This window comes from Lithobates pipiens, unplaced genomic scaffold (assembly GCF_037356315.1).
Source record: "Lithobates pipiens isolate NorthernLeopardFrog02 unplaced genomic scaffold, aLitPip1_a1.2 Scaffold_1, whole genome shotgun sequence".
In the NCBI taxonomy this organism is placed as follows: domain Eukaryota; kingdom Metazoa; phylum Chordata; class Amphibia; order Anura; family Ranidae; genus Lithobates; species Lithobates pipiens.
This window is the reverse complement of record NW_027507685.1, coordinates 117,077,909-117,105,327: the sequence shown is the minus strand read 5'-3', so window position 1 is coordinate 117,105,327 and position 27,419 is coordinate 117,077,909. Positions and strand designations below refer to the sequence as shown.

The 27,419-nt window shown below is 47.4% G+C and overlaps 1 protein-coding gene across 1 annotated transcript in view; it reads left to right on the top strand.

Moving 5' to 3' along the window:
• Positions 1-20,122, top strand: part of ATP7A (ATPase copper transporting alpha) — a 67,077-nt gene extending 46,955 nt beyond the window's left edge. The window contains 9 exon segments of the mRNA XM_077474716.1: positions 3,504-3,698; positions 4,325-4,507; positions 6,246-6,453; positions 8,462-8,608; positions 10,015-10,157; positions 10,244-10,447; positions 10,631-10,748; positions 11,137-11,239; positions 16,288-20,122. Coding sequence (XP_077330842.1) covers positions 3,504-3,698; positions 4,325-4,507; positions 6,246-6,453; positions 8,462-8,608; positions 10,015-10,157; positions 10,244-10,447; positions 10,631-10,748; positions 11,137-11,239; positions 16,288-16,564 — 1,578 coding nt within the window. The 3' untranslated portion in view covers positions 16,565-20,122.
• The last annotated feature ends 7,297 nt before the right edge of the window (positions 20,123-27,419 follow it).

Below are 27,419 nucleotides of genomic sequence, written 5' to 3'. Positions count from 1 at the left end.
CAGAGGCCGCCCAATCGTTTCTCAGGGGCCGCCCAATCGTATCCCAGGGGCCGCCCAATCGTATCCCAGGAGCCGCCCAATCGTATCCCAGGGGCCGCCCAATCATATCCCAAAAGCCGCCCAATCATATCCCAAAAGCCGCCCAATCATATCCCAGGGGCCACCCAATCATATCCCAAAAGCCGCCCAATAATATCCAGGGGTTGCCCAATCGTATCTCAGAGGCCGCCATATACATAAGATGATGATCTGGCTCTGACATCGTTCAGTAACCATCCAGACGTCTGTGACAGCAAAAAGACGTTCAATGATCGGGGAGTTACCCTGCCACCAACAGGAGGATTGGACTATGACAACCAAGAAAATCTGTGGGCCAACATGGAATAACCCCTCCCATTTCCAGCATGCCTCGGTTTTTAGTTGATGTCCAGGAGGATGACCACCATAGCTTGGCTGAGGAAAGTCTTCCTTTTTTTTTTCTTCAATCAGAGTCTTCTTCTGGCCAGGTGATACCATCACACATGGCAGGCATACTTCACTCCATCGGGGGGCCACGCGATACCATCGCACATGGCGGGCATACTTCACTCCATCGGGGCCAGGTGATACCATCGCACATGGTGGGCATACTTCACTCCATCGGGGCCAGGCGATACAATCGCACATGGTGGGCATACTTCACTCCATCGGGGCCAGGCGATACCATTGCACATGGCGGGCATACTTCACTCCATCAGGGGCCAGGCGATACCATCGCACATGGTGGACATACTTCACTCCATCGGGGCCAGGCGATACCATCACACATGGTGGGCATACTTCACTCCATCAGGGGCCAGGCGATACCATCGCACATGGCGGGCATACTTCACTCCATCGGGGCCAGGCGATACCATCGCACATGGCGGGCATACTTCACTCCATCGGGGCCAGGCGATACCATCGCACATGGCGGGCATACTTCACTCCATCGGGGCCAGGAGATACCATCGCACATGGCAGGCATACTTCACTCCATCAGGGGCCAGGCGATACCATCGCACATGGTGGACATACTTCACTCCATCGGGTCCAGGCGATACCATCACACATGGTGGGCATACTTCACTCCATCAGGGGCCAGGCGATACCATCGCACATGGTGGGCATACTTCCCTCCTTCAGGGGCCAGGTGATACCATCGGACATGGTCGGCATACTTCACTCCATCAGGGGCCAGGTGATGCCATCGGACATGGCGCGCATACTTTGCTCGGTATGAGGATAGAGCTTTTCATCCCAGGCAACTCTCCAAAGGAATAATCTTGGCCTTCTTGAAGTCGGGTCTGGACCAGAGGTTGCCCTTGGCACCATCAAGGAACCGTAGGTTTCCAAGCTTGTGATCTTTTTCCATGGGCCTTCCATTCTTTGATTAAGACCTTGGTGCAGGTTGCCCCCATGTAGCCCCCCCCCCCCCCCCATGACTTTGCTAGATCTGAATTTGTTTATCGGCTCTCCAAAAACCACCTTTTAGATTCCAATCTTTTTGTAAAATTTGTATACATTTAACAAAACTAAGGAGGGAAAGTAGACAGCCACTTGGGTACAGAGTTCCTTCATGGGGTAACCAATATAGCGAAGACAAAACATTTAACGTTCTCGCCTGTTGTCTTATTTTCACCAAGTGCCGAAACAAAAACAAATGACCATCAGGTAGAAATTTTACTTTGTCGTCCAAAAGAAGGAGGCAGTGCAAGGGGGAGACAAGAAGAAGGTTACAGAGAAAAGACAGAAGTAGAAAAGATCAGATCCAGATCCCCAGGACGCACTATACTATCTCCAGGTACCGTAGCCAATACTTCCAGGCCGTATCAAACATCAACCAAAAACCACCTTTTGAAAGGACATTCCCCTTTCCACTCTCGCATATAAAGTAGCATTTTAGTTGCCATCTTCTCTACAAGGCGAATGTCCTAGCTGGTGACTTTACCCTGTAAAGAACCTTACTGGTCTTACACAGAGACAAGGTGGTGAGGCCTCAAACTTCCTTCTTACCTACCTAAGGTAGCTTCAGCCTTTCACCTCAACCAGGACATTGTTCTTCCATCCCTCTGTCTGGCTCCATCAGAAGGAGGTCTTCCTCTATTGTATGGATGTGGTCCGTGCTGCTTGTCTACTTCACAGATGCTACAATTAGGAAGACTGAATTTTCTCTTTGCCATCCCTGATGGTCCCCAGTGGGAACCTGCTTCTCATTCTTGAATTTCTTGGTGTCTCGGACAGATTATTATTCCATCCTATGGTCTCAAAGATTGTGTTCCTTCCTTTCCTGTTAAAATGCGCTCTGCTTGATCATGGAGTGCTTCTTGGGTGTTCCATAATCAGGCAACTCTTTCCCAGACTGATGAGGCTGCCTCCTAGTCCTCTGTTCACCCATTCTCTACCAGGTGGATGATCAGGCCTTATCCGATGCTGGCTCTGAGCTTGAGGTCCTCCCAGGTGCTCCTTCCTAGGCTGACAAGCCCCCCTCCTGGTCCTCTGCTCATCCATTCTCTCTGTTCAACCAGGTGGATGATCAGTCCTCATCTGTTGCCAGCTCAGAGTGAGGTCCTTCAGGTGCTCCTTGAGCTGCAGGTAGTCCCCAGTTCTGTTGTTTTTTTGTGGGCCTGTTCATGTTTTTGGCTGTGGTACTCACTCTTTAGTTGGAACGCTTTTGGATGTCTTGGCATTATCTAAATTCCTGTGTCTTTCAATGGGCAAAAAAAAAAAGGAAGGAAAGATTTTTGTATTTTACCATAAAATCAATTTCTTGTAATACATACACAGGTCCCTTTCCTCTGTGTTTATGGTTCTGCTTTTCCACAAAACTGAGGCATGCTGGCAGTAGGAGGGTTTACACTGGGCTGGCCCACAAGTTATTTGTTGCCGTGTCTATTCCCCCTGTAGGTGGCAGTATAACCTATTATTCCATTCCATTATTCCACTATTCCACTTATCTTTCCACTTATAATTCCACCCATTATTCAATCCATCATTCCACTTATAATCCATCATTCCATCAATCATTCCATCATTCTACCAACCATTCCATCATTCCACCATTCCATCCATTATTCCACCAACCATTCCATCCACTATTCCATTCATCATTCCATCTATTATTCCACCCATCATTCCATCCATCATTCCACCAACCATTCCATCATTCCACCAACCATTCCATCATTCCACCAACCATTCCATAATTCCACCATTCCATCCATCATTCCATCTATTATTCCACCAACCATTCCATCCACCATTCCACCCATCATGCCACCATTACACTCATCATTCCACCAATCATTCCACCATTCCACCCATCATTCCCCCTATGATCTCCAGAAAAAGGTTGTTATTGTAAGTACAGAAATATCCCTTTATGGGTCATCCAATTGTCTCTACGGGTTCCATCATCCATGTGGAGGTGGTGATGCCCCCCCAGATGATGTCCGTAGAATGAATGACTCCTCTTCTCTTTGCAGGGTTATAACAAAAGCATTTCACAAGGAGAAGTCATCATCCGCTTTGCCTTCCAAGCTGCCATCACCGTTTTATGCATCGCGTGCCCCTGCTCCCTGGGCCTGGCGACCCCGACAGCGGTCATGGTTGGGACTGGAGTGGGTGCTCAGAACGGCATCCTGATTAAAGGTGGAGAACCTCTGGAAATGGCGCACAAAGTGAGTTCCATGGGAAGATTTCCTGACCGATTGCTTGTAAATGTTGTCATTTCCTCTCTTACTTTCCTTCTTTAATACTAAAAAGTTCCTCCAGCTGTCATGTAAACTCTTCTTCCTCAGAATAAAGCAGAACTACGACCTCTTATTAGAATAATATGTGCCGCAGCACTTTATTATAAGTCCATCTTTTTTTCTCTCAGCAAACCCCCCCCCCCCCCAGAAAGTCCCATGAATACCTGTAGATCCTGCCAGTGAGTTCCACCTAATGCAGCTTCCTGTGACAGGGTGACCACAATGCTGCACTGCCCCTGAATCAGAGCAGAGTTGTCACTCTCATGTGGGTGGTGCCAGCTTGTACTACAGGGGGTGTGGCTATCAGCATGGTCCCTGCTGATACACAAGCCTGTAGCTTATCAGTCAGCAGATGACCACACCCAGACCCGCCCACTGCTATTTCGATTGGCAGCATTGCAGTGTCTGGGAGGGGTGGGACATGAATGCAGGAGGATTTGGGTCAGTCTTGTGCAGCACATAGTATCTGGAGCTGGGGACATGTCTAGCTGTCTGTCCTGCATTCCATGGTCCTACGGGGTATGAAGTAATAGCCGGTGTCATTGTGTGTTTAGGTGAGGACTGTGGTGTTCGATAAGACCGGTACCATCACTCATGGATCTCCAGTCGTCATGCAGCTAAAGGTTTTGGTGGAAAGCAACAAGATGCCAACTAACAAGCTTCTGGCCATTGTAGGAACTGCGGAGAGCAACAGTGAGCACCCTCTGGGCTCAGCCGTCACCAAGTATTGTAAGGAGGTAACCATAGTAACCATACTGCAAATTTATGTACACCCACTGGGCTCAGCCATCACTAAGTATTGTAAGGAGGTAACCATACCGCTATTTATGTACACCCTCTGGGCTCAACCATCACCAAGTATTGTAAGGAGGTAACCATAGTAACCATACCACCATTTATGTACACCCTCTGGGCTCAGCTATCACCAAGTATTGTAAGGAGGTAACCATAGCAACTAGGGATGATCTCAGATGTGTTCAGATCCGAGTCCCAACCCACCTCAGCAATTCTACCTGGAAGCTGTCACTGCACAGCGCCAATCATAGCCGGTGAGACATTTCCTGGCCCGCAGCTGCACATACACACGCCCTCACTGGGCTGCTCGCGATTGGCAGTGTGCAGTGAAGGCTTCCTGGAGTGATTGCTCAGGTGGGTTGGGACTAGGATCCAAACACGCCAAAGCCCATCCCTAATAAAAACGATACCACCATTTATGTGCAGATTGGCCAGACACAGAGAAATAAGATTTCTTTGTCTTTTTCTAATGTTGCACATTAAGCCGTTTGTGTGGTGTTAGGTCCAAATATTACCAGCACCAATTTCCCAGAGTGGAAAGCTGATGCTCCAACATAATTAAGGGCCAACATCGTGGGTCACCATTGGTCCTTTTGACTCACCATGGGTCACCATTGGTCCTTTGGTCTCACCATGGGTCACCATTGGTCTTTTGGTCTCACCATTGGTCTTTTGGGCTCACCATGGGTCACCATTGCTCTTTGGTATCACGTTTGGTCATGTGCTCCCCCCCATTGGTCACCATTGGACTTGTGGTCTCATCATTGGTCGTTTGGTATCATGATTGGTCATGTGGTCCCACCATTGGTCTTTTGATCTCACCAAATGGTCACCATTGGTCTTTTGGTATCACAATTGGTCATGTGGTCCCACCATTGGTCTTTTGATCTCACCAAATAGTCACCATTGGACTTTTGGTATCACAATTGGTTATGTGGTTCCACCATTGGCCATCATTGGTCTTGTGGTCTTGCCAATGGTCACCATTGGTCTTTTGGTATCACGATTGGTCATGTGGTCCCACCACTGATCACCATTGGTCTTTTGTTATCACATTGGTTATGTGGTTCCACCATTGGCCATCATTGGTCTTGTGGTCTTGCCAATGGTCACCATTGGTCTTTTGGTATCACAATTGGTTATGTGGTTCCACCATTGGCCATCATTGGTCTTGTGGTCTTGCCAATGGTCACCATTGGTCTTTTGGTATCACGATTGGTCATGTGGTCCCACCACTGATCACCATTGGTCTTTTGTTATCACATTGGTTATGTGGTTCCACCATTGGCCATCATTGGTTTTGTGGTCTCACTATTGGCCACCATTGGTCTTTTGGTATCACATTGGTTATGTGGTTCCACCATTTGCCATCATGGTTGTTGTGGTTTCACCATTAGTCGTCATTGGTGTTGTGGTCTCACCATTGGTCAATGAAAGAACTTGTCGCAGACAATAAATAATCCTTGCACCTTCTTCCTCATTCTACTGCAATAGCCATGCCCCATATGGAGGAATTTCTCCCTAATTTATGTCCTGGTGACACTACAGGAAGTAAGGTGAAATTATTCTAATGGGTGCTACCCTGACATCCACCTTGTGCATAAACCAGACAACTCCTTGCTGTCTCATATTTTAGTAGTGTGGCACTGAACTGTTTCCATGTCTTGTTTGTGAACACAGGTCCTCAATGTGGAGATGCTGGGTACCTGTTCGGATTTTCAGGCTGTGCCGGGATGTGGGATTAGCTGCAAAGTCAGTAATATTGAGCAACTCCTGAGAAGCACCAACCAGCCAACCAACAAGAACAACAAAAATGCTTTATTAGTCCAAATCGATGGATCGCAGGAGGACTCCGACCTTTACCCCTTCATAGAGCCCCAATCTACATGTAAGGACCGGTCATTTATACTGTACAGTATCTGACAAAGTAAGTACACCCCTCAGTGACATTTGTGCAAATCTTTTCTTCTCTCTTTTCATGTGACAACACTGAAGAAATGACACTTGTCTACAATGTAAAGTAGTGAGTGTACAGCCAGTATAACAGTGTAAATTTGTTGCCCCCTCAAAATAACTCAACACACAGCCATTAATGTCTAAACCGCTGGCACCAAAAGTGAGTACACCCCTAAGTGAAAATCTCCAAATTGGGCCCATAGTGTCAATATTTTGTGTGGCCACCATTATTTTCCAGCACTGCCTTAACCCTCTTGGGCATGGAGGTCACCAGAGCTTCACAGGTCACCACTGGAGTCCTCTTCCCCTCCTCCATGACGACATCACGGAGTTGGTGGATGTTAGAGACCTTCCCCTCCTCCACCTTCTGTTTGAGGATGTCCCACAGATGGTCAATAAGGTTTAGGTCTGGAGACATGCTTGGCCAGCCCATCCCCTTTACCCTCAGCTTCTTTAGCAAGGCAGTGGTGGTCTTGGAGGTGTGTTCGGGGTGGTTATCATGTTGGAATACTGCCCTGTGGCCCAGTCTGTGAAGGGAGGGGATCATGCTCTGCTTCAGTATGTCACAGTACATGTTGGCATTCATGGTTCCCTCAATGATTTCTAGCCCCCCAGTGCCGGCAACACTCATGCAGCCCCAGACCATGACACTCCCACCATCATGCTTGACTGTAGACAAGATCCCTTGTCTTTGCCCCCCTCACCTGGTTGCCCCCACACACGCTTGTCACCATCTGAACCAAATACGTTTATCTTGGTCTCATCAGACCACAGGATATGGTTCCAGTAATCCATGTCCTTAGCCCTTGTACACACGGTAGGACATTCCGACAACAAAATCCGACGTATTTTGTCCAAAACTTGTGTTCCATACACACGGTCAGACAAAGTTGTAAGAAAATGCGATCGTACGTAACGTGACGACGTTATTTCCTTATGACAGGACTACGTTCAGGCTAGTAGCCAATAGCTTTGGTCTAGGAATTTGATCTGAGCATGCGTGGCACTTTGTCCGATCAGGATTTTCTACACACAATCGGACAAAGTCCAATCGGATCATGTTGTCGGAAAGTTTTATAGCCCAGCTCTAAAACTTTGTCTGTTGGATATTCCGACGGAAACAGTCCGATGGAGCCCATACACAGTCGGATTATCCGACAACACGGTCCGATCGGACATTTTCCGTCGGAATGTCCGACCGTGTGTACAAGGGCTAAGTCTGCTGGTCTTCAGCAAACTGTGGTCTTTCTTGTGCATCATCTTTAGAAGAGGCTTCCTTCTGGAACGACAGCCATACAGACCAATTTGGTGCAGTGTGCGGCGTATGGTCTGAGCACTGACATGCTGTATCCCCCCCCCCCCCCACCCCTACAACCTCTGCAGCAATGCTGGCAGCACTCATATGTCTTATTTCCCAAAGACAACCTCTGGATATGACGCTGAGCACGTGACCTCAACTTCTTTGGTGGACCATGGTGAGCCCTGTTGCTGTACACTCACTACTTTACATTGTAGACAAGTGTCATTTCTTCAGTGTTGTCACATGAAAAGATTTACACACATGTCACTGAGGGGTGTACTTACTTTTGTCAGATACTGTGGTTAGAGCCCCAGTCTGCATCTAAGGATTCTATAGAAACTTCTTTAGTATCTAGTACACAATGGGGGGCATTTACTAAACTGGGGAGTGCAGCTCTGCATGGCAGCCAATCAGCTTCTATCTTCAGCTTGTTCTATGAAGCTTTGACAATAAAAACCTGGAAGCTGATTGGCTCCCATGCAGAGCTGCACTGGATTTTTCCCCCTCCAGTGTTAGTGACCCCTTCCCCCCAATGTGATGTAGAAAGTCTCACTTCCTGTCCTGTTATTATAGATCCCTGTGTTATGAAGTGCTGGGCGATCTTTGTTGTCAGTATATAACATCCACATTCTGTATACAGCTTCCTTCGTGTCGCCGATGTACTCGGTTCTGATTGGGAATCGGGAATGGATGAACCGGAATTTCCGGACCTTAAAGAGTGACACAGATCTTCTGATGACTGAACACGAGGAGAAAGGCCGCACAGCTGTCCTGGTGGCGGTGGATGGTGCGTAGTGTTCTTCCCAGAGACAGAGCCTGAGATATAGGGGGGCCCCTGTGGGGTTCTCACTGGTCTTTGTATTTTGGGGGTCCCCTGTGGGGTTCTCACTGGTCTTTGTATTTTGGGGGTCTCCTGTGGGGTTCTCACTGGTCTTTGTATTTTGGGGGTTCTTTGTGGGGTTCTCACTGGTCCTTGTATTTTGGGGGTCCCCTGTGGGGTTCTCACTGGTCTTTGTATTTTGGGGGTCCCCTGTGGGGTTCTCACTGGTTTTTGTATTTTTTTTTTTTTTGTGGGGTTCTCACTGGTTTTTGTATTTTGGGGGTTCTTTGTGGGGTTCTCACTGGTCTTTGTATTTTGGGGGTTTTCTGTGGGGTTCTCACTGGTCTTTGTATTTCAGGGGTCCCCTGTGGGGTTCTCACTGGTCTTTGTATTTCAGGGGGTCTTTCTGGGGTTCTCACTGGTCTTTGTATTTCAGGGGTTCTCACCGGTCTTTGTTTTTTTGGGGGTTCTCTGTGGGGTTCTCACTGGTCTTTGTATTTCAGGGGTTCTCACCGGTCTTTGTTTTTTTGGGGGTTCTCTGTGGGGTTCTCACTGGTCTTTGTATTTCAGGGGTTCTCACCTGTCTTAGTTTTTTTGGGGGTTCTCTGTGGGGTTCTCACTGGTCTTTGTTTTTTGGGGGTTCTCTTTGGGGTTCTCATCGGTCTTTGTATTTCAGGTGTTCTCTGTGGGGTTCTCACTGGTCTTTGTATTTCAGGGGTTCTCACCGGTCTTTGTTTTTTTGGGGATTCTCCGTGAGGTTCTCACTGGTCTTTGTATTTCACAGGTCTTTTGTGGGGTTCTCACTGGTTTGGTTTTTGCTTTCAAAAGATTTTATTTTACGATAAAGGCACTTACACACATACACCAGAATATAAACAATCTGCAGCAGGGAGGGCCCGCTGACACAATGTAAGTAATGAAAACAGGAGACATTAGTGAAAGACAGACAATATCAAAAGGGTACAGTCAGCATGCCCCTCCTCAGCGAGGGGCTAAACAAAAAGAGAGATAAACAAAGGTTGACCCCCCAGGGAGAGCCCACCCAATAGAACCGTAAGGGGTAGCACCCAGGAGCCCCCACCCCGACACCCCTAATAGGGAACTTGCTGTGCCAGGATGGGGGAGTATCCTCCCGGGCCCCCCCCCCTCTCAGAGGGGTACTGGTTTGTTTTTTTGGGGGTTCTCGTTGGGGTTCTCACTGGTCTTTGTATTTCAGGGGTCTCCTGTGGGGTTCTCACTGGTCTTTGTATTTCAGGGGTGCCCTGTGGGGTTCTTACTGGTCTTTGTATTTCAGGGGTCCCCTGTGGGGGTTCTCACTGGTCTTTGTATTTCAGGGGTCACCTGTGGGGTTCTCACTGGTCTTTGTATTTCAGGGGTTCTCTGCGGGTTAATCGCCATCGCAGACACTGTGAAGCCGGAGGCGGCGTTGGCCGTATATACTCTACGATCAATGGGCCTGGATGTCGTCCTGATGACTGGAGACAATAGTAGGACAGCGCAGACCATCGCCTCCCAGGTACCTCCGATGGGCCCTGGCCCGGCATCTTGTGGAACATTGGGGGGGGGGCACACTTTATAACAATTTCTCTTCTCTCCCGGAAGGTTGGAATCACCAAAGTCTTTGCCGAGGTTCTCCCGTCTCATAAAGTAGCCAAAGTGAAGCAGCTCCAGGACCAGGGGGTGAGGGTGGCCATGGTGGGGGATGGAATCAATGACTCCCCCGCTCTGGCTATGGCCAATGTCGGGATTGCTATCGGGACCGGCACAGATGTGGCCATTGAAGCGGCGGATGTGGTTCTGATCAGGGTGAGTCTAGATGATTGTCCTTCCCATGAATGGACAACGCTGACCACATTCATTAGACTGAGTCCATCTTGTGGCAGAGGAGAGGTACTGCGGGGGACCTATATTAAGAATAGCCTGAGTGTGGCTTTAATTTCCGTGGTTTGGTTGGAAGTTTTCACACGGAACGTTTCTCTCCCCACACAGAATGATCTGCTGGACGTCGTGGCCAGCATTGACTTATCCCGGAAGACGGTGAGGAGAATCCGGATAAACTTTGTCTTTGCTCTCATCTACAACCTTCTTGGCATTCCGATAGCCGCAGGTATGACGCACTGCGCTGGGGGCGGGGCATCCTATAACATTGCCGTGTATTGCTTCACCTCGATCTTTATATCAGCGAACGTCTGCTTCTCCTCCTATATAACAAGAAAGAGTGACTCTAATGTGAGAATTAGATGGATGGTCATGGAGATGATGCAAAATGGGGACTCTTTATTGGTGGGTCAGAATACCTGACAATCCCCACCCTCCCATTATCCTGTGTACCAGTCCAGTCTGAACCCCCCTCCCCTGATGTGTCTGGATACCAGATCTGCCCCCCCCCCCCCAGATGTGTCTGGATACCAAATCTGACCCCACCCCCCCCCCCCCTCCTTCCCATGAGATCAGATTGGTGGTCAGTTGCTGAATGTATCTCCCCTTTCTTACAGGGGTCTTCATGCCGGTGGGTTTGATTCTACAACCCTGGATGGGATCTGCAGCAATGGCCGCTTCTTCTGTCTCTGTCGTCTTCTCTTCTTTGCTGCTGAAGCTGTAAGTCTCACTAATTTGTATACAGTGTGTATGTATAGTGTGTATTATATGTGTATAGTGAGTGTGATATGTTATGTGTTATGTATAGGACGTGTACGGATATTCATCGCCTTGAAAAAGTATTCGCACCCCTTGAAATTCCCCACATTTTGTTACAACCAAAACCATAAATGTATTTTATGTGATGAACCAACACAAAGTGTCACATAATTGTGAAGTGGAAGGAAAATGATAAATGATACAAATAAATATGTGAAAAGTGTGGGGGAGAGGCATTTGTATGGCGCCCGCCGGAGTCAATACTTTGTAGAACCCCCTTTCTCTAAAAGTCTTTTTGGGGTTGTCTCTACCAGCTTTGCACATCTAGAGAGGACATTTCTGCCCATTCTTCTTTGTAAACTATCTCAAGCTCTGTCAGATTGGATGGAGAGTGTCTGTGAACAGCAATTTTCAAGTCTTACCACAGATTCTCAATGGGATTTAGGTCTGGACTGTGACTGGGCCATGCTAACACATGCATATGCTTTTATCTAAACCATTCCATTGTAGCTCTGGCTGTATGTTTCGGGTCGTTGTCCTACTGGAAGGTGAACCTCCGCCCCCGGTCTCAAGTCTTTTGCAGACTCCAACAGGTTTTCTTTTAAGATTGTCCTGTATTTGTCTCCATCCATCTTCCCATCAACTCTGACCAGCTTCCCTGTCCCTGCTGAATAAAAGCATCCCCACCACATGATGCTGCCACCACCATGTTTCACTGTGGGGATGGTGTGTTCAGGGGGATGGGCAGTGTTAGTTTTCCCCACACATAGCATTTTGCTTTTAGGCAGAACTTCTTCCACATGTTTGCTGTGTCCCCCACTTGGCTTCTCACAAACTACAAATAGGACTTCTTATGACTTTCTTTCACCAATGTCTTTCTTCTTGTCACTCTTCCATTAAGGGCAGATTTGTGGAGAGCACGACTAATAGTTGACCTGTGGACAGATTCTCCCACCTGAGCTGTGGATCTCTGCAGCTCTGCAGCTCCCCCAGAGTTACCATGGACCTCTTGGCTCTTCTCTAATGAATGCTCTCCTTGCCCAGCCGGTCAGTTTAGGTGGACAGCCATGTCTTGGTAGGTTTGCAGTTGTGCCATACTCTTTCCATTTTCCGATGATGGATTGAACAGAGCTCCCTGAGATGTTCAAAGCTTGGGAGATTTATTTATAACCTAACCCTGCTTTATACTTCTCCACAACTTTATCCCTCACCTGTCTGGTGTGTTCCTTGGCCTTCATGATGCTGTTTGTTCACTAAGATTCTCTAACAAACCTCTGAGGGCTTCACAGAACAGCTGTATTTATACTGAGATGCCCCTCCCCCACACTTTTCACATATTTATTTGTATCATTTTCCTTCCACTTCACAATTATGTGACACTTTTTGTGTTGGTCTATCAAATAAAATCCCAATAAAATACATTTATGCTTTTGGTTGTAACAAAATGTGGGGAATTTCAAGGGGTATGAATACTTTTTCAAGGCTATGTATTTACAGTGTGTGTATAGTGTGTGTGTGTGTGTGTGTGTATATGTATATGTGTGTATATATATGTATATGTGTGTGTGTGTGTGTGTGTATGTATATGTGTATTGTATGTTATGTGTTTGCACAGCGTTCAGCTCCAGGATGACGGTCATTGTAAATAAAGCTTTGTTCTTCAGAGTCCTGCTTGCAGCTTTGTATGCAGTGACAGTCAGCACTCCCACTGAGGTCCAGCCTGGAGCTGATTGGTGCTATGAAGTCTTCAGAACAAACTGAGTGAAGCTGTCGGGTGATCAGAGTCCCGGCACCAATATGTTGTGGGAAAGGAACACGACCTCCCAGACTTCCTTTGTTCTCTGTTGGTCTTCTAGTCCCAAAGAACGATGATGAGTCAATAATCGGGGAATCCCTTCCATGATTATAGGGAGGATACTGACCAGTGGCGTACCTATGGGGGGGCAGGGGCTGGGCCGCCCCGGTGTCACACATTGGGGGGTGTCAGGCCAGCTATCAGGGACGGGAGAAGGCAGGGCGGGTGCTCTGTAGCTGCGGCTGGCTCTCGATATTTGTGAGTGTCAGCGGCGACGCTCCTCTGTTATTCAGCTCACAGTCGGGCTCTTTACTGACACCTCTGGCTGCTTCCTGCAGGTGCACCCCTTGTATCTCACAGGGACATGTAGAAACAGGACCTGGGACTAGGAAGACCACCTCACAAGTGGGGGCTGTGAGTACAAGTGATGGTTGGAGGCTGTTTGTGTATGGGTGGGACAGCTGAGTGTGTGCAGGTGTGTGTGTGTGTGTGGGGCACTTAGTGTCTCTATGGGTGTGAGGGGGGCTGAGTGTGTAGAGGTGTGAGGGGGGGCTCTGAGTGCGTGGGGAAGTGAGTGTGTAGAGGGGAGGGTGAGGGTGAGTGCGTAGAGGGATGGGGGTGTGAGGGGGGCAGAGTGCGTGGAGGTGTGAGGGGGGGCAGAGTGCGTGGAGGTGTGAGGGGGGGGGTGAGTGCGTGGGGGGGCAGAGTGTGTAGAGTGTGGGGGGGGGCTGAGTGCGTTCAGTAAAGGGGGAGTGCCAGATATAGGATCCGTCCCGGGTGCCAAATGCTCTAGCTATGCCCCTGATACTGACCCCCCCCCCCCCCCCAAATCCCAGCATATATATCCAATACATATACAGACCGTACATCTGGTATACCCATTCACCCCCCCCCCCCCCCATCTGTATCCTGTATGAGCCTTCCCTTCATATACAGACACCAACACTGGAGGGCTTTCTGATTGGCTGCTCTGATGATCCCTTTGATGTCACATGATATATGATAATCTGGGGTGCACATCGCTCGTCTACTGACACGTGTGCTTTGTAGAAAGTTCTATTTGTTCCATTGTGTCCAATCAGATGATGATCTGCTGTATGACCCGGAACCCGTCTGATCACAGACCCGACCAATCAGGACCTTCTACACAACAAGAACCAGCAGAGGACTGCCGAGTCCCAAATAACCACCTATAGGAATCCTCTCACTATTTATATACACCCCAAATATATTCTGTACTTAGTCATACAAACACCCCAAAACTTCCATCCTAGGAGGGCTCTGCACACATCGCTCCCCTCCCCCCTCCTATATGGAAGCACTTCTCCCCCGGTGTCTATCCCCTGCGGAGCCAGAACAGAGGAATCTTCATATGCGTTTCTCTGGGGCTGCAATGCACTCACATTCCATACACATGACATACATTCCACTTACATACATGATATGTGCTTTTAGTAAAAGTAAATCATCTTCCCGCGATGAGACTTTGTCTGTTAGATGTACAAAGATCCTGGAGCGCCACCTGCTGGATGGAACTGAAAATACAAAATGTATAATTTTTATTGTAGATCCTTTTATTTAGAAGAAGACATGTAGAGAAAGCTGAGTACACGGCATAGACATACAGAGCTCATACAGGTCATTCAGAGGTCATACATATTATATGACGAATGAGACATTGCACAATATCTGTGGTTTCCTGGGGTTTGTGATGATTGGTCCTCTGTGTATTGTGGAGATTGGGGGGGGGGGGGGGGGGATAATGCAGCATCCTTTCTCCATTTTGTAGGTGGGAAAGGTGTGGAGAAGGATGTCAAACAGGGAAAGAGGAGGTGGGGGATTGAGAATGGGTGGGGGGGGGGGGCTAGAAATGGAGGAGATGCGGGTGGGTTGGGTATGAATGGAGGGGATGGGGGTGGGCGGGGTAGTAATAGAGGAGATGGGGGTTGGGAGGGGTAGGAATAGAATAGAGTAGGAATAGAAAGGGTGGAGGTGGGCAGAGTAGGAATGGAGGATGGGCAGGGTTGGAATGGAGGGGATGGGCAGGGTGGGGTATTAAGGGAGGGGATAAGGGTGGACGGGGTAGGAATGGAAGTGGGCAGAGTAGGGATGGAGGATGGGCGGGGTAGGAATGGAAGTGGGCAGAGTAGGAATGAGGAGAAGATGGGGGTGGGCGGGGTAGGAATGGAGGGGTTGGGGGTGGGGTAGTAAGGGAGGGAATAGGGGTGGTAGAGGTAGGGATGGAGGATGGGTAGGGTAGTAAGGGAGGGGATGCGGGTGAGCAGAGTAGGAATAGAGGAGATGGGGGTGGGCAGGGTAGGAATGGAGTAGATGGGGTAGGAATGGAGGAGATGGGGGTGGGCAGGATAGTTGTGGAGGAGATGGGGGTGGGCGGGATAGGAATAGAATAGAGTAGGAATGGGAGGATGGGCAGGGTAGGAATAGAGGGGGTGGAGGTGGGCAGGGTAGGGATGGAGGATGGGCAGGGTTGGAATGGAGGGGATGGGCAGAGTAGGGATGGAGGTGGGGTAGTAAGGGATAAAGGTGGGCAGAGTAGGGATGGAGGATGGGCGGGGTAGGAATGAGGAGGATATAGGGCTGGGCGGGGTAGGAATGGAGGTGGGCAGAGTAGGAATGAGGAGGATATAGGGGTGGGCGGGGTAGTAAGGGAGGGAATAGGGGTGGTAGAGGTAGGGATGGAGCTGGACAGAGTAGGGATGGAGGATGGGCGGGGTAGGAATGAAGGTGGGCAGGGTAGGAATGAGGAGGAGATAGGGGTGGGCGGGGTAGAAATGGAGGGGTTGGGAGTGGGGTAGTAAGGGAGGGAATAGGGGTGGTAGAGGTAGGGAGGGAGGATGGGCAGGGTTGGAATGGAGGGGATGGGGATGGGCAGAGTAGGGATGGAGGTGTTGGGGTGGGGTAGTAAGGGAGGGGCTAAGGGTGGGCAGAGTAGGGATGGAGGATGGGCGGGGTAAGAATGAGGAGGATATGGGGGTAGGAATGGAGGGGATGGGTGTGGGCAGAGTAGGGATGGAGGATGGGCGGGGTAGGAATGGAGGGGTGGGGTAGTAAGGAAGGGGATAGGGGCGGGCAGTGGGGTTAGAGAGGGGTGAGGGAAGAACGATGGAAAGGATGGTGAAGAGGGAAGGGATGAAGGAGGACACTGATCAGCCATACAGATCTCCTCTAACGGAATGGCGTTGTGTCCTCACAGATATCGTAAGCCGAGTCGAGAGAAGTTGGAGTTCCGGGCCAGAGGACAGCTCAGGCAGAAGTCCTCGTCAGAAATCAGTGTTCACATCGGGATCTCCGAGAACCGGAGGCGCTCCCCAAATCTCAGCTTGTTTGACCGCTTTGTGAACTACAGCCGCGTGTCTCTGAACTCCATCCTTCCTGACAAATATTCCCTGCAGAACGTTCCGCTCAATGAGCCGGACAAACACACACTACTCATGGAGGAGCTGAAAAGGGAGGAGGACACCTTCCTGTGACCACACACCAAAGGAGTCCCGGGGTCACAGACAGCTATCTAAGAGCCGGGGTAACCGGCCACTGATACTCCTCATAGCAACAACGATGCTGAAATCCACAAACATGCTTCACGTGCCTTACTACCTGAGACAGCTTATCCATCATAGAACATTAAGAGTGGACCTCGCCGGCCGTTCTTCCTATGATTTGCCTTATTTGCTTTATTCCCCATAAAATTGGGGCAGATTCCCCCACTATTCTTTCATATTGCTCGTGTTCCACAGTCACCCTTGTGTGTGACACCTGAGATGTCTAGACTCAGGGCTGACACCTAATACTGGACACAATGAGAAGGTCTTTCCTCAGATCATGTCCATGCAGGGACGCCAGACACAATGAGAAGGTCTTTCCTCAGATCATATCAATGCGGGGACACTACACACAATGAGAAGGTCTTTCTTCAAATCATGTCAATGCAGGGACACCAGACACAATCCCTGCTTTGATCATGTCCATGCAGGGACACCAGACACAATGAGAAGGTCTTTCCTCAGATCATGTCCATGCAGGGACACCAGACACAATGAGAAAGTCTTTCCTCAAATCATGTCAATGCAGGGACACCATACACAATGAGAAGGTCTTTCCTCAAATCATGTCCATGCAGGGACACCAGACACAATGAGAAGGTCTCTGTTCTGAACATGTCAATGCAGGGACACTGGAGACAAAGAGAAGATGATGACCATATAGGTGGACGTGAGCTGTGGGAAGACCTTCTCATTGTTTCCAAGCTATTCACCCTGGTCATGTGCACACAGGGACACCGGACACAATGAGCAGGTCTCTGCTGAGGTCATGTCCACACCGGACACAATGAGAGGATCTCTGCTCTGATGATGTCCACACAGGAACACTAGACACATAGAGAAGATGATGTCACGCAGGGACACCGGATACAATGAGAAGATCTCCAATCAGATAATGTCTCTGCAGACACAGGACAGAAGGTCTTCATGAAGGTCCAAAGTTTTGTATAAAAGATGAAGCAAAAGTAATGTGAGCACCTTCACTCCATATGAAGGGGAGGGGCTTGTGTGCAATAGAATGTTCTGTCTGGTATTCTATATAATGTTGGAATGTTTGAGGTTTTATGGAGAGCCGACACCTTTTGGGGGTCCTCGTCACCTTCCTCAGGGCTGGTTCTGGACATGCTTGGTGCTGGCTGAGTGGAGAGCTTCCATTTCTCTAGCTTTTGCACATTTGGCTTTTGTTGTGGTCGGTGTCCTTTCTGATACTGCAGCATGGAAGCGAGGGGAAACCTTTCCTGAAAGCAGTAAAAACCTGACAGGGATTCTGATCCTTCCCCCACTCCATGCAGAATGTACACCCCCGAGGTGGCTGGACTTTCAGAGAAACTTCCCAATACCTCACCTTCTATGCTTCCAGAGATTGTCCTGATCCCTCCACCTATCAGGACTCTGCTAAAGAAGACCCACCATGTCCAATCAGATCCTTGCTCCTGTTGTCTGCTCTCTCTCGTTGGTTGTGGAGGACACTCCGACTTTTGTTCAGTTTCCATGCTTGGTAACGCCCCTCTGACTGGTTGGATCGGGCCTCTGACACGGTCCGGCCTTCATTGTAGTCCAGTGGTCAGGAAATGAACTTCCAGGTGGATTGTATTTATTGGGGATGTGTATAGAGCGTCTTCTCTACGTTGTCTCAATGGTAAACGTTGAACTTGAGTTTAAAGCCCAACTCTGGCCATGATTGCCTTCACAGATTTACAGCAGTCAAAGGTTCCTGTTCCTCAGGGGTACATGGCATTCTCAATACTTCCTGCCCACAGGTCTCATAGCCCCACCCCCCTCTGATGTCTTTGGCCTGGAGCAGAGGGGGGCGGAGACATGGCAACGGCATTATGAGCTCTGCAGCGCCTCCATCTGGAAGGATCAGGAAGTACAGCGGGAGCTCTAATAATCCCAGCCTGTAAAGTGAATGGAAGGACATTGGAAAATGACAGCAAAGTTCTTCTGAGGGACATGAAGGTTTGCCGGATGTAATTGTTACCAGAGTTGGGCTTTAAAGGGTGACTTATAGTAATGTCCCCTCCCACTTCCAGCCTCCTCCCAGTGCAGCCCTGCCCATTCACACCTGTATGTGTTATGGCATTGATGTATACGGAGTGGTCCTCCAACACGGGAAACACCCATAGCCATACACAATGTACATTGTAGGTGCCTACCACTGCTCTACAAGCAGGCTGGGGCACCACACCAAAAATAGATGTACCATGCATGGCTGTCCCCCGCAGTATGACTGGACCCCAGGCTTCCTCTCTGCACTCCCTGGGACTGCTGAGCTGCCCTTGTATTATCAGTCAGTTGGGTGGACTCCGATAGGGCTGTTTACAGCCGGGCTGCTAAGGGAAGCAGCACATCCAACCTCCCCATCAGTCCCATCTCACGTCATGTCATTGGAGAGTGATTTTCTTCTAGTTCTGCATGGGTGTGACTGGTGGGGTGCAATGCAATTTCCTACTCTCACCTGAAGAAACCCCTCACCCCCCATCCATGCGAGTCCACCTGCTGCGTAAAAGAGTCCCTACATCTACTTCTTGCCTTCCCCCGCACCTATCTGCACCCTCAATCCCTACCACGGGTAATATGCAAATGCTGACCTCACAATGTAGGTTGTGCACTTTGCTTGGCACACCCCCCATATTCCTATGCGATAATGGTTGGCAACCCTGGTGATTGGCTGCTCAGGCACAGAGAACTAGATGGGGGCAGAACATGCACTTAGTGCCCCATACCGGTATATGCCAGAGCTGCAGTGTGGATCATGATGGAGGATGGGGGAAGGGTGATAAAGGCACCATCTACATCAGTGGTCATCAACCCTGTCCTCAGGGCTATTAACAGGACAGGTTTTATGTATTACCTTGAGGGAGGTGCAGACTAGAATACTGCAATCACTGAGCAGCAAATCTCACCTGTGGTGTATTTCATTTATCTTGCAAAGCTGGCCTGTTAGTGGGTCCTGAGGACGGGGATGATGACCACTGATCTACATTTTTTATTTTGGAATTATTTTCTTTTCTTCAGGTTTCCTTAAAGAGCAAAAAAACCCTTCTACACGATACTGCCAAACATCTGTGGACATCTGACCACCACACCCAAATCCACTTATTGGACATCTCATTCCAGAACCATGGCCATCAATATGGAGTTACCTTTCCCTCCCCCCATGGCCATCAATATGGAGTTACCCCATTTGTGACTATACCATCCTTCACTCTTCTGGGAAGACTTTCCACAAGATTTTGGAGGGTGTCTGATTTTTTCCCATTTGTGGGGTCAGGGACTGATGTTGGATGAGAAGACCTGGCTCGCCATCATTGTTCCAATTTATCCCAAAGGTCATCAATAGGGATGAGGTCAGGATCTTGAAGGACACTTGAGTTCCTCCACACCAAACTGGTCACACCATGACTTTATGGAGCTGGCTTTGTACGGGGGGAGCACAGTCATGCTTTGTACACGGGGGGGGCACAGTCATGCTTTGTACACGGGGGGGGGGCACAGTCATGCTTTGTACACAGGGGGAGAGGGGAGCACAGTCATTCTTTTGTACACGGGGGGGGGCACAGTCATGCTTTGTACACGGGGGGAGGGAGACAGTCATGCTTTGTACACAGGGGGAGGGGGGGGCACAGTCATGCTTTGTACTCAGTCATGCTTTGTACACAGGGGGAGGGGGGGCACAGTCATTCTTTTGTACACGGGGGGGGGGGGGGGGGAACGGTCATGTTTTGTACACAGGGGAGGGGGGGGCACAGTCCCGCTTTGTACACGGGGGGGACACAGTCATGCTTAGTACACAGGGGGAGAGGGGGGGCACAGTCATGCTTTGTACACAGTCATGCTTTGTACATGGGGGGGGCACAGTCATTCTTTTGTACACAGGGGGGGGGACACAGTCAAGTTTTGTACACAGGGGAGAGGGGGGCACAGTCCCGCTTTGTACACGGGGGGGCACAGTCATGCTTTGTACACAGGGGGAGGGGGGCACAGTCATGCTTTGTACATGGGGGGGGGGGGGGCAACGTCATGCTTTGTACACGAGGGGGGGGGGCACAGTCATGCTGGAACAGAAAAGAGTCTTGGCCAAACTGTTATCACAAGGTTGGAGGAGCACAATTGTCTCCAATGTCTTTATATGATGGAGGATTACCAGGACCCTTCAGTGGGGACCCCTGAAAAACATTATTTGGAGGGGGGGGGTCACATACTTTTGGCCATATGGATAAGTAGGTATAAGGGGATATTTTTATTTTTTCAATTATGGATAAGGGGGTTGGTCAGGTGTCCACAGACATCTGTACATTGAGACTCCTATAGATGAGGCCGATGGTATTCTTTGCATTTGTAATGCATATTTATTTCACTTTTCAGGTATATGAGTACTATAGCTTTAATTATTTTTCATGATGTCATTTGTTTTAATTTAAATTTTTATTCCATTTGCCTTAATCATATCCCGATTTTCGGAAAATATTTTGAGTAACGAAACTGAAAATAAATTCAGATTACTCTGCTGATGGCTTTCTGGTTTATGTGAGTTTAATTATTATTATTACACATTATATGGATCTGAGTGATCAGTTTATGAAATTCTGAAGGTGCCAAACCATCATGTGCTCACCTGATACAGGTAATAGAGGGACCCCTCCATCGTGTGCTCACCTGATACAGGTAATAGAGGGACCCCTCCATCGTGTGCTCACCTGATACAGGTAATAGAGGGACCCCTCCATTGTGTGCTCACCTGATACAGGTAATACAGGGACCCCTCCATCGTGTGCTCACCTGATACAGGTAATAGAAGGACCCCTCCATCGTGTGCTCACCTGATACAGGTAATAGAAGGACCCCTCCATCATCTGCTCACCTGATACAGGTAATACAGGGACCCCTAGGGTTATGGGTTAGGGAGTGTATAGGAGACCTAGGGTTAAAGGTTAGGGAGTGTATAGGAGACCCAGGATTATGGGTTAGAGAGTGTATAGGAGACCTAAGGTTATGGGTTAGGGAGTGTATAGGAGTCCTAGGGTTATGGGTTAGTACATATCTGAATGCTAATTTCTTCCCTTCCTCTGGTTCACAACCACACATGGCAGGCTGAATGTTGGTGGACTGTGTTGATTTGTACACACAATCTGACTTTTCGACAACAAAACCGTGGAATTTTGATAGAAGGTTGTTGGCTCCAACTTGTCTTGCATACACACGGCCAACAATTGCGAACATAGTGATGTACAAGACGTATAGCGAGATGATAAAAAGGAAGTTCAGTAGTCATGTGATATCTCCATTACGAACGCTATTTTTTCAAGACCGAGCGCTTCCAGCTCGTACTTGATTCCGAGCATGCGTGGACTTTTGTGTGACGGACTTGTGTACACACAATTGGAAATGCCGATAACAAAAATTTGTTGGCGGAAAATCTGAGAACCTGCTAGCCAACATTTGTTGGTGGAAAGTCGGACAACAAATGTTCAATGGAATGTACACACAGTCAGCCTTTCCGCCAACAAGCTCACATCCAACATTTGTTGTCGGAAAATCCAATCATGTGTACGGGGCATAAGGCTCTCAAAGTTTTGAATATTATAGTTAAAGTGGAACTTTAGTCAGAAAATGAAGTCCTGCTGAATGAAAGGCCAAAGAATTCAATCTTTGTTTCATCAGACCAGAGAATTTGGTTTCTCTTGGTCTGAGAGTCCATCAGGTGCCTTTTGGTAAACTCCAGGTGGCTGTCATGTGCCTTTTACTGAGGCTTGTCTTCCGTCTGACCACTCTACCATACAGGTCTGATTGGTGGAGTGCTGCAGAGATGGTTGTTCTTCTGGAAGGTTCTCCTCTCTCTCAGAGAAACACTGGAGCTCTGTCAGATTGACCATCGGGTTCTTGGTCACCTCCAAGACTTAGGCCCTTCTCCCCCGATAGCTCAGTTTGGCCGGGTAGCCTGCTCTCAGAAGAGTCCTGGTGGTTCCAAACTTCTGATGATGGAGGTCACTGTGCTCATTGGGACCTTCAATACTGCAGAAATGTTCCTGTACCCTTCCCCCAATCTGTGCCTCCACACAATCCTGTCTCCGTGGTCTACAGACAATTCCTTGGACTTCATGGCTTGGTTTGTGCTCTGACATACACTGTTAACTGTGGGACTATATAGACAGGTGTGTGCCTTTCCAAATCATGTCCAATCAACTAAATTTACCACAGGTGGCTAGTCAAGTTGTAGAAACATCTCCAGGATGATCAGTGGAAACAGGATGGACCTGAGCTCAGTGCTGAGTGTCATGGGAGGTGCCTGGGATACTTATGTACATGGGAGGAGCCTGTGATACTTATGTACATGGGAGGAGCCTGTGATACTTATGTACATGGGAGGGCCTGTGATACTTATGTACATGGGAGGGGCCTGTGATACTTATGTGCATGGGAGGAGCCTGTGATACTTATGTACATGGAATTTTTTATTTAATCCATTTTGGAACAAGACTGTAACATAACAACATGTGGAAAAAGTGAAGCGCTGTAAATACTTTCTGGATGCTCTGTATATTATATATACTAGAAACCCCTGAGGGCTCTCCAGCCTGCAATGATGCATATGGCAGTTAAATATTAGGAAATCTTATTTGCCTTTGGTAGAGGAGTTGCTATACATATTATAGTGACTTACCATAGATTTCAGCTACTGGTAATCTATATAGGGGGTCGGCGTTCATGTTTGTAAAGTAGCTGATTGGATTATATAGCAGGGTTCTCCAGGCTTTTGAAACAAAGGGCCAGTTTACTGTCCTTCAGACTTTATCGGGGCCAGACTGTGGCCAGTGGAAGTAGAAAAGGGCCCGATGTCCGTGGTAAAAATAATGTCCCATTGTTTGTGTCACTGAAAGTAATTGCGCCCCATTATTGGTGTAAATGGGAGGTATTGTGCCCCATCGTTGGTGTCATTGGCAGGAATTGTGCCACATTGTTGATGCCAATGGGAGAAATTATGTCCCATTATTGGGGGGGAATGATGCCCCATTGTTGGTATTTGAGGATGTAATAGTGCGCCAAGGGCCGGATAAAATCAAGCAAAGGGCTGTATCTGACCTCCGGGCCACAGTTTGGAGACCACTGCCCTAGAACATGAAGTGTGTTAAAGGAGAAGTAGAATATCTGGTATATGTGCAGCACTAGGAAGAACGGTCGCTAAATTATAAGAGACCGTATAAGTGATAAAGATACTGATACATATAATAACTCTTATGTTAATATAAATATAAAGATGATAAAGAAATGAGATGAATCCACAAACGTGATGAGTGAAAACGAGATGAATAAAAATAATAATGTGTACAAAAATGCATATAGGTGAATGCATATAGGTTCGCGAAACTTCCCCTTCGGAAGTTCGTCCATCACTACAGGTAAACTGCATTTTTACCAGATGAGAAGATCCCTTAGTAAAACAAGTAGGAGATTAGTTGAAGTCTGGGGATAGCAATTCAGTACAATTTTTCGAGATGAGGCCACTAATATAATAATATGTAATGATAATTCATCTACTGGCTTAGGTCTTCCTGTTACTTTTGCTGGTGGTGTTGTGTGTATGGCACTGGTTAGATAAATGCAATGCTTGGGAGTTTAAATTCTGAGGTGCTTACCTGCTCAGTTTTATTAAAGTTGCAGAAACTCATAGCAACCAATTGGCTTTCAGACCAGGTACTTGGTTGCTGGGGGTTACTGCACTTTGTAGGTCACCCATTGAGATAGTGTCCTGTGATTCAAGGCACTAGAGTCTTGAAAGTGCACTTAGGAGGAGGTGAAGTGGAAGACTAGTTGAGGTCAGATGGAAACAATTTAGTAAAATGTTTGAATATGAAGGACTAGTCATATGGTATTCCATGATATTAAAGCTCTAGTTCTGAGAACCACTCGTAGTCAGAGGAAATGCCCTTGTATGCGTGCCACTGAGCTAATGGTTGCACGTTTAAATCCTCAGGTGGTCACCGTTTCTGATATGGTTAATAAAGTTTCAGAAACCGCTTAAAATTCTTGTTAATTGCTATGGATTATTGCACTTTGTGGGCAGCAGTTGAGTGGCAATGAACTGTTGAAAGTACAGTTTTACCAAATTGAAATTTCCTCTAGGCCAAGTGGCAGACTAGTCTAGGGTCTGATGGAAGCAATTTAATCAAATATTCATTTCCTAGTCATGTGTTATTTCATGATATTAAAGGTCTAGTTTTAAGCCCCACTCACCATCTGAGACAATAATAACCAATAAACTATCAGACTAGGCATTATTTCATTATGGTTGCTCTGGGTTATTGTACTTTGCCAGCAGCAATTACTATAATGCTCAAGGTAACTAATTCTTGAAAATACAGTTTTACCAGATGGGAATATCCTTTAGCAGGTCGACTGGGAGACTAGCTTTTGTTAGATGACGGCAATTTAGTTCAATGTTTGAATAGTAATATCATGACATACCATATGATCAGTGGATTAAAACTCTACTTTGGGGCACCACCCACCATCTGAGACTATAGTCTTGGGGATATGTTGGTGATCTCATAATCCAAACGGTCATGTTAATGTACAAACTGCTGAAACCAATACTCTTCATATTGGTTGCTACGAGTTACTAAATGTTGCAGCTTGAATTTAGTATGTATAGACACTGCTGTCAGGCTTCAGTGTCCAGGTCTGTGGCGCAGCATGTAGGGTGGAAAATGTGGAATCTGAAGGGCATGAGTTTGGTTCCCAGAGCAAGCAGGTGTCTACAGCTGTTATGGGGTGGAACAACAACTGTAATACTTGGGGGCATCTCTGTGTAATGAGAGGTTAATCATGATGTGGGTGACCTTGGCACCATGCGAATGAGGACTCAATGAAATGAGTTCCAGCCATGTAACCATCAAGTGGGTGTCCTTGAAAGCATGAATGAAAACCACAAGCGGTGAATGCTGTGCTTCAATGCAACAAAGAGGAGCATGAACAAAGAAAGCATGGGCGAGTTGGTACAATGAAGGAACCCTCATAGGTCAACATGCAAATGCCAAGGACAGACTTTGTGGTTTATGGCATTTTATCTTTTAATCTTTTTTTTTTTTTTTCGTCAACTGGCCCTTCTCCTTCCCAGTACTCCTGCCCCAGCTCTAGCGTCACAGGTTCACTCAAGCCCATCTAATGGTGGTCCAACTTAGTCAAGGCCTGACCATTTCATCAGAGTTATACAATTGCTTCCACCCTTCACACAGACCCAAAAGTCTTGGTACTACTTTGAGGAATCATCTTTGCTCACCCATGGGAACTGAACCTACAGACCTCAGATTCAAACTTCTGAAGCTTACATGCTGCACCACAGAACCAGAAGACATTCTTTCATGCTTGTTGCTAGTGCATCTATATCGCAGATCTAGACTGAGAGCCTTTGAAACACAAAACTAGTACCACATCAGAGATTCAAACTTAGAAATCCACAACTTTCTACATTCAACAGAAGCCCACCAACAATGCACACCACAGGCTCCAGCCAGCAATGCACCTTCTCTGTAGAGCTATATACTGAAGACGACATGATGGGAACAAATTGAAAAACATCTAGTGGCCCACAAAACACTTAATTGTTACCACATCAGCTTCAAACAAAGAAATTGGGTGCATTCAGTATTCAACATCATCACACAAACACTGTGCACCACAGGCTCTGGCCAACAATACATCTTCTCTGCAGAACTATATACCACAAACTGATATCACTGGAAACACACAAAACATAAAATGTTCAGAATATTCCCCACTGATCCCAGCGCCCAAAAAGGTAAGTCAAAATAGTAATACTTCCAAGCTGCTATAATACAAGTAATAAAATCACAACATTATATAGTATATATCATCCATTAACCTCTTATCCCATATATACCAGATTGACAGCGCTAAATATCGAAAACAAAATAATATATTTAAGAGGGTGGCAGTTCCGTGATTAAACAGAAACCACAGAAATGTTCGTGAAAGTCTCAAATATATAAGAAAGAATTTTTAGCTAAAAAAAATTCACACGCTGGAAGAACAGAAAAGAAAGTCCATCTCCAAGATAGAATCACCAGTGCGTAGAAACTTGACAGCCGGTGCCACCCCTTATGGTAATGAACTCACCAGAACACTGAGGGTTAACAGGCCCATCGTCACCACTAATTATAATTATTTCACTGGTTCCTCTATGGAGAATCTTCTTATCACACCAACACTCAAGAGGTTCCCAACAGCGATACCACAGGTTCCTTGAAATCCTAACAGCAACACCTTTCTTGGTTTTTGGTGCTTCACTCACAGCAGCAGATTCACATGTGGAAAACGACAAAATACATGTTCCATAGTGCAAACCGCTTTATTGATTTAAAATTCTCATGCGCATATAAAACATACGTACACAATCATCAGTTAATAAGATCATTCCCAAAGATATCACTAGCAGTACGATCGGATTTGTCTCACCGCAGTCCTGAGCGTCTCAGATCGTATAGATGCTCAGCGTCCACGGCGGGTCCCGGGCGAACGTCAATATACATTATTGAATATTTTTTTATTATTCTTTATTATATTATAAACTTTATCATACCCGGGATGTCTGCTAGACTCTGAACATATTTAAGAGAGTTATTCCTAAGAATTACAGGACTACAATATAAAATGCCAAATTTCCATGCAAAATAATTGTACCGCTTTCAGCACCTAAATCCAGACTGAATCATACCGCCAGGGAGGTTAAAAAGGACATAAAAAAAAAAAAATATGCCACACCTTT